The sequence below is a fragment of the Spermophilus citellus genome (genome assembly GCF_964194105.1).
Source record: "Spermophilus citellus genome assembly, chromosome: 1".
Lineage (NCBI taxonomy): Eukaryota > Metazoa > Chordata > Mammalia > Rodentia > Sciuridae > Spermophilus > Spermophilus citellus.
The window spans coordinates 279,935,310-279,950,325 of NC_138182.1; the positions used below are offsets into that span (position 1 = coordinate 279,935,310).

At 34.6% G+C, this 15,016-nt stretch overlaps 1 protein-coding gene across 1 annotated transcript in view; it reads right to left on the minus strand.

Moving 5' to 3' along the window:
- MARCHF6 (membrane associated ring-CH-type finger 6) overlaps nucleotides 1-15,016 on the minus strand; it is an 83,777-nt gene that overhangs the window by 45,976 nt on the left and 22,785 nt on the right. The window contains exons 2-5 of the mRNA XM_081303826.1: nucleotides 9,630-9,726; nucleotides 8,764-8,837; nucleotides 5,972-6,115; nucleotides 201-273 (exon numbers count right to left, since the gene is read on the minus strand). Of these exons, the coding sequence (XP_081159952.1) occupies nucleotides 201-273; nucleotides 5,972-6,115; nucleotides 8,764-8,837; nucleotides 9,630-9,726 (388 nt within the window). The remainder of the gene's footprint in view (nucleotides 1-200; nucleotides 274-5,971; nucleotides 6,116-8,763; nucleotides 8,838-9,629; nucleotides 9,727-15,016) is intronic.

Consider the following 15,016-nt stretch of genomic DNA (forward strand, 5'->3'; position numbering starts at 1 on the left):
GTTTTAAAAGAATCATTTATGTATTTTAGCTACTTCCGCAGTTATAACTGTTAGCATAAGAAGCATGAATAACTGTCCTTGGAACAAAAGAATAAATTACTTTCAAAAAATTATTTTCAAATTACTAATAAAAGTTAAGAAAAAAAAACAGTACAAGTTATTTTGCACAACTTTCATTGTCATACGGATTTAATACTCACGTTGAGAGCATGTCTAGCGGCAGTGTCAGTAGTGAGCTCACGGAGCCAGTAAACAAGCACTTGTAGATGCGGCCTACAAAAAAGGGCATGATGGCATACAGTCACAACTGGCATCACAAACTCTTCACAGTAGATCAAGAGTTACAATGGAACACTGTGAAAGGCACTGAAACAAGTTTTGTGTGAGTCTCAAAATCTTACATTTTTTTTAAAAAAGATGGTGATACAAGCATAAAAATAGTGACTAAAGAATATGTTATGGGCTGGGATCATGGCTCAATGGTAGAGCTTGCCTCACATGTGTGAGGCACTGGGTTCCATTCTCAGCACCACATATGAATAAAATAAAGGTCCATCTACAAATAAATAAAATATTTTAAAAAAAATAAATGCTATACAATATTTTTCAGTGTTTAGATTCTCTCTGTCTTTATTGAATGAGCTTAGATGCTTGAAAAGGGGGGGAGTCTAAATTAAAGATCTTTAAAATTATAATATGGAGGGCTAAGGCTGTATGTAGCTCAGTGGTAGAGCTGAGGCATACGTGAGGCACTAGGGTTGATCCTCAGCACCACATAAAAATAAATAAAATAAAGGTATTGTGTCCATCTACAACTAAAAAATTAAAAATAAATGTTTTTAAAGTTATAATGGGAGAATTTTTTAAAATCTAGAATTCCAAAATGTATTAAGTCTATTCATAAAAATAAAATATTTCAGCTTTAGAATTACACATCTTTGAAATTAAGAAGATACTTCACTACAATACATGCTCCAATGCTACAAACAGCAAACTGGCAGCCAAATTTTTAAAAGCACAGATTCATGTGTCCTTAAATAGAGAATATACTAAATCCAGCCCCTGAAGGGAAAAGATGAAGTCTGAGTGAATGCTTTATCATCCCTTTATCCTCTTAGTCAGAAAAGAAAGAATGTCTTTATTCAGAAAGGTAGAATGTTGGACATAATGAGTGACTACAGCTTTGGAAATGGGCTTAAGGAAAATGCTGAGATTATCTTTCAAACCAGTACTTGCATATTAGTTTAAAAATTCCCTAGAGTCTTTTTGTTTTTGTCCCCCCCCCCCACCCCCAGTCTTACACAAGAAATTTTTAGTGACATCAATGGTGACTTTTAAAAAACAAGTCAAGGCTAGGGTCGTGGCTCGGTGGTAGAATGCTCGCCTAGCATGCACAAAGCACTGGGTTAGATCCTCAGCACCACATAAATGTAAAATAAAGATATTGTGTCCACCTAAACCTAAAAAATAAATATTAAAAAAAAACAAGTCAAAATGGAAGGTTAGGAAGAGTTTCTATTATAGGAATTACTTAATATGTATATAAGATATCCAAAGCAGATATGCTTGTAACAAAGTAAAACTGACAACACACCAAATGTCAATAGAAAGGAAAATGAGTTCATATATAACAGAATTCTTTACTACAGAGTGCTGTGGATCCCTTAAAAACACAAGGTAGCGAGGCAGGAGGATCGAAAATTCAAGAACAGCCTCAGCAACTTAGGGAGGCCCTAAGCAACTTAGTGAGACCCTGTCTCAAAATAAAAAATACATAGGGCTAGGAATGTAGCTCAGTGGTAAAGCGCCCCTGGGTTAAATCTCCAGTACCAAAACAAACAAACAAAAAGAAACACCATAAGGCAGCAGATCTTGTACTACATGGAAAGAGAGCCAAGGTACATCACTAAAAGTTATAAAATAAGTACTGTGTGATGTAATTTAAATTTTACACAGTGTGTATATAAACAAGTTAGATAGAAATCAAACATGTTAAATGTTACCAGAATCCTCTAAGGACTTATTTGTTCTTACTATTTGATCTACAGATTTCAGAGAGGTATATTGGTCTTCCATCATGACTGTAAATGCTTTACATATATCACAGTTCTGTTTTCTAGTATTTAAAAGTTTTTTAATTTTATTTTGTTAGTGGACTACATCTTTTATTAATATAAAATATGATGCTTTGTCCCACTTAATGATATTATACTTTTAATCTTGAATAATATCTGGCCAGCTAACATGGTTCCTGCTATTCATTAGTATTTGTTAACAAAATTATTTTTCTACCTCATTAACCTTATATTTCTTTCTTGTAGAGCAGTATAATATGTACACAAACTGACACTCTTTATTAAAAAAAAAGTGTAAACCCTTATGATTACAGACATATTTAAATTTATCTGTTATTCTTCTACTTCCCTTTCTGTTTTTCTCTTCCTTTCTTTCCTACCTTTGGCTGATCTATCCAATTTTCATTTGCTGTTTCCCTAACTGATAATCCTGTTTCTATTCTTATAGCAGTTACTCTATAAAGTTTTGCTACTTTTTAACTGATACACATTTTTACATAAATCTTAAGTGAACAGCTGCGTGAATTCTTACATATGTATGTATCCAGGTAAATACCATCCAAAGCAAGGTGTTCAACATTTCTAGCTCCCCAGAAGGTTCCCTTAAGCCCTTTTCCAGTCAACAGCACCTGCAAAAGGTAATACTATTCTGATTTTTATCACCATATATGAAATTGACCTTTTTTTAAATTTCATGTACATGCAATCATATAATCCATACTCTTTAGTGTGTCAGGCTTCTATTTCTCAAAGAAGCAAAATCCATTCATGTTATTCCAGGTCACAACAGTTAGCTCTTTTACACTGCTATGTAATATTCTGTGTATGGATATATCACAACGTATTTCTACTGTTCAAAGGATTTGACTGGTACCAATTTATTAGCAAAGCTGTTGTGTTTGTATTTATTTGTATATTCTTTAGTGGACACAAGGCTCTTATTTTTTCTATTATCTATAGTCCCAGGAATGAAACTACTACACCATAAGGTATTTGTAATAGCCAACATTAGTAGATACTGTCAGTTTTCCAAAGCAGTTATAACGTATACACTGCCCCCATCAATGTACACATATTTCAGTTGTCCCACCTTCCTAAGCAGCAACTTAAGACAGTCAATCATTTGAATTTTAGCTTTTCTAGTGACTATCTTCTTGAGCATTTCCCTGATGACTAATGATGGTGAGCACTTTTTCATGTGTTTACTGTCTACTTAGATATCTTCTTTCCAGAAACACCTGTTCAGCTTTTTAATTGGGTATCTAGCCTTTTTCTTTCTGGTGTATTTACGACTCTTTATATATACTCATAATATAAGTCCTCTGTTGAATATATGTATTGCAAACATCTTCGCTTACTCTGTAGCTTCTTTTTTACTCTTAAAGGCATCTGAAGATGAAGTTCTTAATTCTAAATTGACTTTATCAATATTTTCTTTTATGGGTAGTCTACATTTTCTAAGATTTTTTTGTTTTTTAACATTCAAACTCAGCCTTTTAATTGGTCTCAAATTAATTTTTGTGCCATACTGAGGTAATGATACGTTTCGTGTTTCCCATATAGCGATCCAGTTGATGCTATCCCGTTTACTGAAAAAATCATCTTTCTTTCACTGAACTGGGATGCTTTTGTGGTTAATCAGGACACAGTGTAGGTGTGGGTCTAGTTACGGATTGTTTGGTTACTCTTACATTTGCGTACTGTGTAGTGAATCAAAAGGTGCATAACCACCGAGTCACATCCCCAGCCCTTATAATTTTTTTTTTTTATTTTAAGACAGAGTCTCACTAAGTTGCTGAGGCTAGCCTTGAATTTGTAATTCTTCTGCCAGACCATCCTGAGCCTCTGGGATCACAGATGTGCACCATCACACCCAGCATACCCCTACATCTTAATTCACAGTTATTCATCATCTTTCTATCTATATGTAGAGAATTTATAATCTCACAAATAAGTCAAGCAACTTTAAAAAGCTCTCCCTACAACTGCTTCCATGTTAAGGTTACTTGGAATTTTAGTACCAAGCTATTAAGAACTATTAATTATCACAGATTAGCAATAAATGAGCTTAATTATAAGAAGCACTTCTTTTTTATTTTAATTTTTTTAGTTGTAGATAAACACACAGTATCTCTATTTTTATGTGGTGCTAAGGATTAAATCCAGTGCCTCACTCATGTGAGGCAAACACTTTACCACTGAGCTACAGCCCCAGCCCACCCTTGTTTGAGTCTCACATCTTTCTGATTCCTTGCTCATTTAAAGTGTATTCTAAAACTTTTTTTTTTTTTCATTAAAAAGTTTGAAACGGTAAACTTTCCAAACCCTCACATCTAATGAAATGTTTCTCTATGTTGTCTTTTCGGGTGAGAAATTTTAAGTTCAAAAATATTGCCAAATTTTAAGTTTTTAAGTGGACTTTCCTTTAGCATTACACATTGCTGATTTTAAGTCTGATGGCAGTCTGATTTTCTCTACTTTGTAGGACAATTCAGAAGTGGAAGCACATCATTGCTATACCTTTACTATACTCCCTAGCTCTAGAAAATTTGAGATTGTTCAGGAATATGAGACTTTTTCCTTTTACATTTATTGTCATTTTCTTGCCAAAAAAAAAAAAAAAGACACCATTTTCTCACCTCCATTATCTCTTTTGCCTTAATAGAACTATTTACTAGTAGCTGTTAAAACAACTAGATCTAGCCTTCATCTCTCAATGTTTTTCTCATACCTGGAACATTTGTCTCTTTAATTGCAACCTAGGAGAACTCCTTGACTAAGTCTTCTGTCTCACTAATCCACTATTCAACAAACCTATTCTGCTATTTGGTATATCTTTCAATATTTTCATTTCCACAGGTAATCACGTTAATTTTATTTTAGCAGACATAAGAATATTAATTACATACTTGTTTAAAAATCTTGCTTAGGGGCTGGGGATGTGGCTCAAGCGGTAGCGTGCTCGCCTGGCATGCGTGCGGCCGGGGTTCGATCCTCAGCACCACATACAAACAAAGATGTTGTGTCCGCCAAAATAAAAAATAATTATTAAAAAAAAAATTCTCTCTCTCTCTCTCTCTTAAAAAAAAAAAAAAATCTTGCTTATTTTTAATTCCAAGAAATCATATCTATATATTCTGCCATTCATATACTATTTTCCATGTCTTTAAGGAAAAGAAGAACAACAATAATCACCTAAGAGGATTGGTTAGTATACAAAATCCAGAGAGCTTCCTTTTTTTTTAAATATTTATTTATTTATTTTAGTTCTCGGCGGACACAACATCTTTGTTGGTATGTGGTGCTGAGAATCAAACCCGGGCCGCACGCATGCCAGGCGAGCGCGCTACTGCTTCAGCCATATCCCCAGCCCCCAGAGAGCTTCTTATATCTGAAAGATAAGCTTCCCAATTACTCAGGACCATTAGATCTTATATCTTTAAAAGGAGGTGGGGAGACCCCAAAAGAATCCACCTACTAGAGACCTTAAAAGCTCCTGTATAAGTCAAGGAATAAAATTTGAGTTTCTTCTAATTATGGTTTCATTTTTACTTTCTAAATTCTTTCATGAACTTTCATCATTAACCTCTGTATACTGTATTCTTCTTTCTCACATTCATTTAAGAAACAGACCTGTTTAAAAATTCATTCTTGGTTGTATCTCAATGCTAGAACATGTTTAGCTGAGACAAGGTCCTGGGTTCAATCCCCAGCACCAAATGAAAATCAAACTCAGGCTGAGTTCAGATGAATATTTCCTAAACAAGACTTCCTAATCAATATGACATTAAATACCAACTAATTAAATGTTATTCAAACAATAGCCTGGGGCAACATTTCTTATAATATTAGTTATACAATGTTTAAGTAACTTTGACATAAGCAGGAATACTCACATGCTGTAAGAGGGACAACTCCCAACCATGCAAAGGCCACAAGTGTATAATGAAACCAATATCGTATTGCAGTGCCAATACTTGTAACCAGTCCAGCAAATATGTCTTGGATTGGAAGCCGTGAAGGCATATCTGGAGAATAAACTTTAAGAGGGAAAAGCATACACAGGATTTCATGAGGATTTTAAAATGCCTTAATTCATAAACAGAAAATAAACACTGCAATATCTTAATGTTCAATATATGTATTGTGCTTAAATATTTTTCCAATGAAAATAAAGTTAATCAAATAGTTACAACAATACTACATTTACCCAAGAAGCGGCTTAGGAGACAAATCACATGTAAAATATGGAAATCAACAAAAAAAAAATTCCTAACCAGGAAGAAAAGATTAAGCATTCAAACAATATAATTATCTGGTTTCCTAAGCCATAAAATATCAGGTCAAGAGCCCAGTATAATGGCACACCTATAATCCCAGTTACTCAGGAGGTTAAAGCCAGCCTGGGAAACTTGGTGAGAACCTGTCTCAAAATAAAATACAAAGACCTGGGGATGTAGCTCAGTGGTAGAGTATTTGCCTAGAATATGTGATCCAAGAGCTGGTGTAATCCCCAATACCACCAATATAGATAGATAGATAGATAGATAGATAGATAGATAGATAGATAGATAGATAGAGATAGAGATGTATCAGGTAAAAGAAACAAGAACAAAAGGGAAGTTGATATCATGTTATCATGAAAGAACTCCCCCAAACACAAGCATGAGGACACAGAACTCAAAAAGCACAACTGTAGTGAAGCCATTTCATGTGGTAGCCACAGTCTTATATTAAGCCAACCCTTCCCCTAATTTCAACATAGTACTTAAAATTTTAAATGATAAATTCATATCTTCCCCTTCTCTGCAAAATGTGATTCAACATACTCGGAAAAAGAAAATTGTCAGATTTTAGAAAAATAGCATTTTTAAATGTTTCCAATAAAAACAACTGCTTATTCAAAAGCTCCACTACAGGTAACTCAGAAAAACAGACAGTACAAACAAATATTCAGGGAAAAACAATAAATAAATGGTAAGTTTTGGCAGGCACAGTGGTGCACACCTGTAATCCCAGCAGCACAAACATTCAAGGAAAAAAATAAATGGTAAATTTTGGCCACGCATAGTGATGCACACCTGTAATCCCAGCAGCTTCGGAGGCTGAGGCAAGAGGATCCTGAGTTCAAAGCCAGCCTCAGCAACTTAGCGAAGCCATAAGAAACTTAGTGAGACCCTGTCTCTAAATAAAATACAAAAATGGGCTGGGGATGTAGCTCACTGGTCCAGTGGGCCTGGGTTCAATTTCTGGTAATTAACTTTTTACAATATACAAACATCAATCACTGACTTCAACAGGATATTTGGTATAAAAGAGCAAGTCACTCAGCCAGTAATAACAGAGTTTTGTGAAAGATAAAGGAAACCTCATAAGAAGATCAAATAAAAACTAAAATATACAAAAGCAGCATTTCTTGGACTCAAAAGAAGCCCAAAGATTTTCCTATTAAACTTCATGAATACATTCAACTAGTTTGTATAGTTCTATAACTAATACAGTACAAAAAAATAAAAGACCACAAAATAGTTGACATTTTTGATGGCAATGAATATAAAGCTCCAAGAGTGAAAATGTGGATTTTTAATTATTTATACTTGTCAAATACAAAGTAAAACTAACATGAATTTACAGTATCTATACTGAGCAGTACAAAAGGATTTAAAAAAAATAATAACATAAGAGATGTTTGGGAGAGAAGGGCAACACACTGAGATTCCAAAATGAAAAATTATACTTCAAATTTTAATTATTTGTCAGTATAGTCTTCCATTTAAGATGAGTAATATTAGATTTTTATCAATAGGCATAGGAATTACTTAAAAGTTTTTAAACCTGCAGAATATTTACAAAAGGCTTATAAAATATGAGCTTAAAAAGTCAGTCCTTATGCTGGGCGTGGTGACATATTCTTGTAATCCAAGCAGCTCAGGAGGCTGAGGCAAGAGGAGAGCACTTTCGAAACCAGCCTCAGCACATAGTGAGGCTGTGAGCAACTTAGCGAAATGCTAACTCTAAATAAAAACAAAATGGTCTACAAATATGGCTCAGTGGTTAAGTGCCCTTGGGTTCAAATCACCTCCCACCCAACACCCCCCAAAAAATCCAGGCTCAAGGAAAAAAAAGGAGAGTTAAAACTTTGTCTTTATTACTATTATTCTAATATACACATAATTTTAGCTCAAAAGATTGTCCAAACTTAATATTTGATGAACTCAAGGCATCATTATCTTTCCTGAGTGGATAATGGTAATATGTATTTTTTAAAACAGAATCCTTACATTTTTAGAGCCACATTCTGAAAAAAAAGGTACAAATGAAAATATAAATGACAGGATTATTTTTAAAAGGTCAGATAAAAATAATAAATAAAAAGGATGGGGAAATAAAGAAGCATAGACAAAGTAAAATAGGCCATGGGTTGAGATGCAGGTGACACAGAGTGATGGGTACATCATGTGAATTCATTTTACCTTTGTATATGCTTGAACTTGTCTATAATTAAAAGGAAAGAGTCCTATAAAACGTGTGTTAGATGACCAATTTAAAAAATATTTTCCTAAATGAAAAAAGCATTTTTTCCTATTACTATCAAAGACAATGAAATTAAAAATTGATGCTTTACAATCATTTAAAACACCTTTTGCTGCCAGTAATAATCAAATGTGAAAACATCTAAAGAACTTACTTGGTGTAAAAGCAAATCTGTGTTTGCATAATTCACAGTATTCTTTTCGACTGTGTTTCAGCCACTGAACTAAGCTGTAATTAGAAATACATTCATAAATACAATATTTACAACAAATTGAAGTTTCACTGAAAACTAATGTTCTGTTTTTATTAAAACTTAACATATTATAGAGCTTTTAACAATTTTGACAATTTCAAATTTAGAACATTCTTAAACCTTTATCTGCCTTCTAAGATTACAGAATTTACAACTGCTAAAGACAAAAAAATATATATACATATATTATTTCTCTTAAAAAGGTTCATTCAACCTAAATTAAAATCTCTTCAGAGTTAAATGAATAAGAAAATCCCAAGCATCATAATCAGTTTTAACACTGGTTAATACTAGTACCTAGTAACTAGGTCTGAATCCTAGTTCTGTCACTAATTGGCTGACTACATGGCCTAAGAAAAGTTATTTAACCTGTCTATACTTTCATTTCTTTGTCTATATAACAATAGTACCTACTTCACAATTCTCATGTAAAGATTAGTTAGGATGTATAAAGCATGAAAATAGTTCTTGATACAAAGTATTTCATATATGTAAGCTATTATTATGCCACTGAAAACTTAAAAAAGAAAATATTTCCCAAAGACAAAATAACTTCTCTATGCTAGAAATAAATAAGAGGATACTCACAATTATACCAAAATAACAAGCATGGCTTAAAGAACTATGGGAATTTCTTTTCCAATTTTTCAAATTTTTACAACAAAAATTTTAAAAATAATTATAGAGCAAGTTCACTGAAATGATCATTCTTCTTGTGTAGATGACTGAAATTCAGAGTTATACAATTTTCTAAAATTATGACTTACCATTCTTGATGGATAAACTTAATACTGCCAGTACATACACAAGGATGATAAAGAGGTTTTTCAGGTGTTCCTTCTGACCGACACACTCTACATATGTCTGTTAACAAAAAGAAAAATAGAATTACTCTTGGTTATAAATTTTTAAAGACCACCAATACAAAAATATTTTTAGTCAAAACAATAATCTGTCACTTGGCAAAATAGCATGGAGAACTGACAATCATGATTAAGATGATATGCAAATGTGTATCTGAAACTAAGTTTTCTGAAAATGGATTCAAAGGTAGTTGTGTTCCTTGGCTCCATAAATAAAGTTGAAAATAACAGAAACTGTTGATTTTCTTTAAAACTAAACTCTCCTATAAGTATTGAAAAAATATATGCAAAAACAAATCACCATTAGTACTCTAACAATTTTAAACTCTAATCCTGATAGTTTAGCAGTTTAAACAGTCCTAACAATTTAAGCTCCACAAAAATACACCTGAGGACTCAAATCAATAACAGCGGAGGGCAGGTGGCAACAAAGAATAGAAATCCCTATCCTAATCTCTTCCACAAGAACAAGAAACATAGGCGCCGGGGTTATGGGTCAGTGGTACAGCGCTTGCCTAGCATGTGTGAGGCATTGGGTTCAATTCTCAGCACCATATATGAATAAATAAAGGTCCATCAACATCTTTAAAAAAAAATACACATATTTAGAGTTGAGAGGACTAGACCACAAAGATGCCAAGTCAGAAAGAGGTAAACCAGAGGCCACCATAAGTAGAAGCCATGGGAGTCCAGGATCTATAGCTATGTAAAGAATGACAGTTTTCCCCACCACCCACACCAAGCAGCTTTAGAAAAACATTTGCCTGCTCTTTAGCCTGAGGTGGCCAACAACACAGCTCAGAAGAAAACCACAACTGATCCTTGGCACGCACTCACTCACTAGCCTGCTTCGGAAAGCTCCTCCACAGATCCACATATTGAAATCTGGTTATTACTTTTATGTAGACCTCCTCAGTTATCCCTCAGGGCCAAATGCTGATACCTAGGACCATGTGCACAAGAGTCAGAGACTTGGGCTGCTTAAATCTTTGGTGACAGATGCCACATGATAAAGCTGAGAGATACCAAGTGCTAAGAATCAGTTAACTGGTTATCATGCTATTAATCAATTAACCAGACAAATCTCTCCACCAAAAGAGAAAAGTCACACATCCCATCCAAAGAAAGCTCCATCCATAGCACAGTCTGGTGAAGTTGCCAGTATTGATTCAAATTAAGTGCAGGCAGAGTCTATAGAAGGCATTTCCAATCTTTATGGTCAAAACTACATAGGACCTAACCCCTTTTAAACCTCCCCATTTCACCTTCATCCTTGAGTAATGAAAACATCCTTGGCAAAAGTTTTCACTTCAGTTGGTCTTACACTGGTTTAAGATTTACACTGGTTTAAGAGCTCTAGAGGTGCAACACAAATACCTCCACCTTATACTTAATCATTCTCCACAAAGTTCCAAAAGAAAACAGAACCACATTCCCATTCCACAGTTCCCAGCAACGGTATCCAGGCAGCCTATAGCTGCTCTGGATGCTACAATTTCTCCACATGTATACTTCAGCCCCAGTGAAACAGCTGAAAACAAAGAGGGCCCCAAGAGACAGACAGGAGCTCCCTGACAACAAACCCTTCCCTGTGCCAGGATCAACTACAAGCCGTTTAACTACAGTAAATTCAATGTAGGGCACTGAAACTGGCTGTCAGCACCAGACTCGCCCTGTAATCATTGGCTCAATGATTATGTGATAGGCTCATTACATTACCCTCCTTAAAAGATTTAGAGTACCCTGCCTGGTACAGTAGTGCAGACCTGTAATCCCAGTGGCTCGGGAGGCTAAGGCAGAAGGATTGCAAATTCAAAGACAGCCTTCGCAATTTAGCAAGGCCCTAAGTAACTTAGCAAGACTCTGTCTCAGTGGTAAAGCACCTCAATTCAATTCCTGGAACTCCTCAAAAAAAGTATCTATTCCAAGATCTCCAGAGTCCTGTGTTATCTTTGTCACTGCCTTCTAGGGTTGAGAGTAGAAAATTTCACTCCACTTCACCTTCCTTGGATAGAGTTATTAGTTTATTAAGCTCCCTCTGCAGAATGAACTATATTCCAAGTCACATTCCATGGCCACAGAAGGCACTGCAACACCACCTAAATGTGACAGGGTGATGGGGTTCTGCAACTGATCTATGTTATCTACAATCACCAGAGCCAATGGCACCACAGATGTAAATTAACTAAAAAATTACCAAGTTATCCAGGTAGGAGCTGAATGCCAACCAAAGCCATTCACATAACCATATCAAGTACTTACATACCCCCAGACTAATTTTTGATACAGGCATGTGTTTGAGCAAGAATCAACTAACTAGGCAGGGTGAGTGCAAGAACAAGTACTTGTGGGCAACACCAGATGTGGGATGCCATCCCCCCAGCCAGGCCTCAGGCATGTCTCATGGGATATAGTGTAGAGGAAGGCAGTGGGGACACAGCCAGGGGTAACATGGATAAAGACTGCCACTGGGGACAGGGTAACTGATTGGCTACCTAATATGGACTAGGGAAAGGCAAGCATAGACCTTGTTGGCAAACTGCCACCAAAAAAAGGCAAAAACAACAGGATAATAATATACACATAGGATTGATTATGTGGTAGGCTCATTACATTACACAATATGGACCCCAATAAGGTGCCTCAGTCCTGCATGTCCTAACGTAAAGTTGTGGTAGAATCAAGGAAGTGGCAAGCTCCAAGGGTGCTCATCGACAGAGACACTGTTCACTCCAAGGGAATACCCACTGGGTGAGGATAGGGATGGGGTGACAGAATATCCAATTAGGGAGACCCAAAAATTAGGACATTAACTTTTAAAAGACCCCCATCCTTTTGAATGACAAACTAATAAACATAATACTAAGCAAACACAACAAATCTAAAATCAAGCCTCAAGCTCTGTTTAACGCTGGTCTAGAATAAGAACTTGGATCCCTGGAAGTGGAGCTTCTTAATCAGACCGCAAGGTCAAAGCTAGTTTCCTAGTAAAATCTCAACCTATATGAGAGAAGGCAAACAACAATTGTCAACGCTGAAATGTTAGGATTATCTGACAAGTATTTTAAAGCATCCATCATAAAAATATTTTAATGAGCAATTACAACACATTTTGAAAGAAATGAAACTGAAGGCTTCAGCAAAGAAATAGAAGATATAAAAAAGAACCAAGCAGAAATTTCAGAACTCAAAAGTACAATAAGTAAAATATAAATAAATAGACTTAAGAGCAGAACAAAAAGGAAAGAGGAAAGAATCAGTGAATTTGAAAATACAACAGAAGAAAATAATCAAACAACAGAAAGAAAATATATTTAAAAAATAGGGCTAGGGCTGTAGCTCAGTGGTAGAGCACTTGCCTAGTATGAGTGAGGCACCGAGTTCAATCCTCAGCACCACATAAGAATAAATAAATTAAATAAAGGTATTGTGTCCATACAATGAAAAATATTTAAAAAAAAAACCACATCCTTGGAGACCTCTATAATTATAATCTAACATTTATGTCAGTCAGAAAAGAAAAAAAAGTAGAGCTAAAAAGTATTCAAAGAAATCCAGTACTCTCTCCTTATCCACAGGATAATACAATCCAAGAAATCCAGGAGATATCTGAAACTGAGGATAGTACCAAACCCTATTTTTCCTATACACATATACCTGTGATAAAGTTTACTTCATAATTAGGCAAAGTAAAAACTAACAATAATTTGTAATAAAATAGAACAATTTTAGTACTATACTGTAATGAGATTACCAACATCACTGCTCTCGTATTTTGGGGTCATCTTTAAGTAAAGTAAGGGATGTTCAAACATAAGCATTGTGATACCATGAGAATCAAACTGATAACCAAGACTGCTACTAAATGACTAACATGTGGGTACAGCATACAGCTAAGATACACTGAACAAAAGGATGATTCATATCCTGGGCCAGGAGTTCTGCAAGAGGAAAAACAAGTGCATCAATCCATCTGTTATTTTATGTAGTCTCATTACATGAAAATAACGACAGCTTGGTCTCAACTGGGGAAAAAAAATCACCCCTAGTGGAATTCTATCATATAACTATTTCCAAGCAGTAATTAATAACTCCTAAAATCATCCATTTATCTATGTTCATCAGTAGTAAATTATAATGAAGTACAAAAAATCCTAATGACAGTTTAATGATCATTCTCCATGAACATTAAAAAAAATTCACAAGGAAATACTTATTCCTTAAATTCTATTCAATTTAGGAATTACTGCTGACTCTGTAACTTACCCATGTACTATGTGGACAAGAATGGAAAGAACAAACATATCAATAAGCTTTTCCTCAAATTATAATACATGGAAATACTTTAAACAGTGTAAATACTTTACAGAATATACTGTCAAAATATATCCTGTCAAGGAGCTGGGGTTGTGGCTCAGTTGTAAAGCACTTGCCTAGCATATGTGAGGCACTGGGTTCTATTCTCAGCACCGCATATAAATAAATAAAGGTCCACTGACAATTAAGAAATATTTTTTAAAAAAATATGTATATATCCTGTCAAAATATTAAAATGTCCAGTTATTTCACAAAGCATTATTTCCATTAAAATATTAAAATATTACACAGACATGAATAAATATCTTTAAGTTATTGTTGGGTTTTTCCTCTCTCAATTAACTCTCAGGAGAAAATGAAAAATAAGAGAAAAGAAAATTTTCTGCTTCATCATGGTATTTAATTCCTACCATGTTCAGACAGACTTCTGAGCAATGAGAATGCATTATTTCCTTTAATCCTCATAATACCAATCTTATAGTTTGGGAAACTGAGGGTAAATATAGTAGGGTAAGGTAATGCATCCAAGGCACATTGGACTAAGTAGAAAACAGTATGCAAGAGATATGGCATATTACGAGACTGTCATACTATCAGAAAACTGGCTGGAAACCTTATATTAACTAACTCTATTCAGTTGAGACCTAAGTAAATTATTAACTAAGTGAAGAAATAAGGATTAAAATAGAGTCCCAATTTTAAAAAGCACTCCCTTTGACTTTAATACACTTCCTCCCCAATTATCAATCATCATGCAATCAAGTTATATTACTGAATCTTTTTTTTACAATACCAACATTCTATATGTTTACTTCAGACTCTTTCAGCTTTATTAAATATTTTCCCATCTGCACAGCAGACTGCTCCCTATAGTAAAACATATATTATTGAAATAAGTATTAAAAAATAACTAGGCAGTACAGCAGCTATTTAAAAAGAAGTTTTGTCACTAGTCAAGTTGAACATTTCCAAAC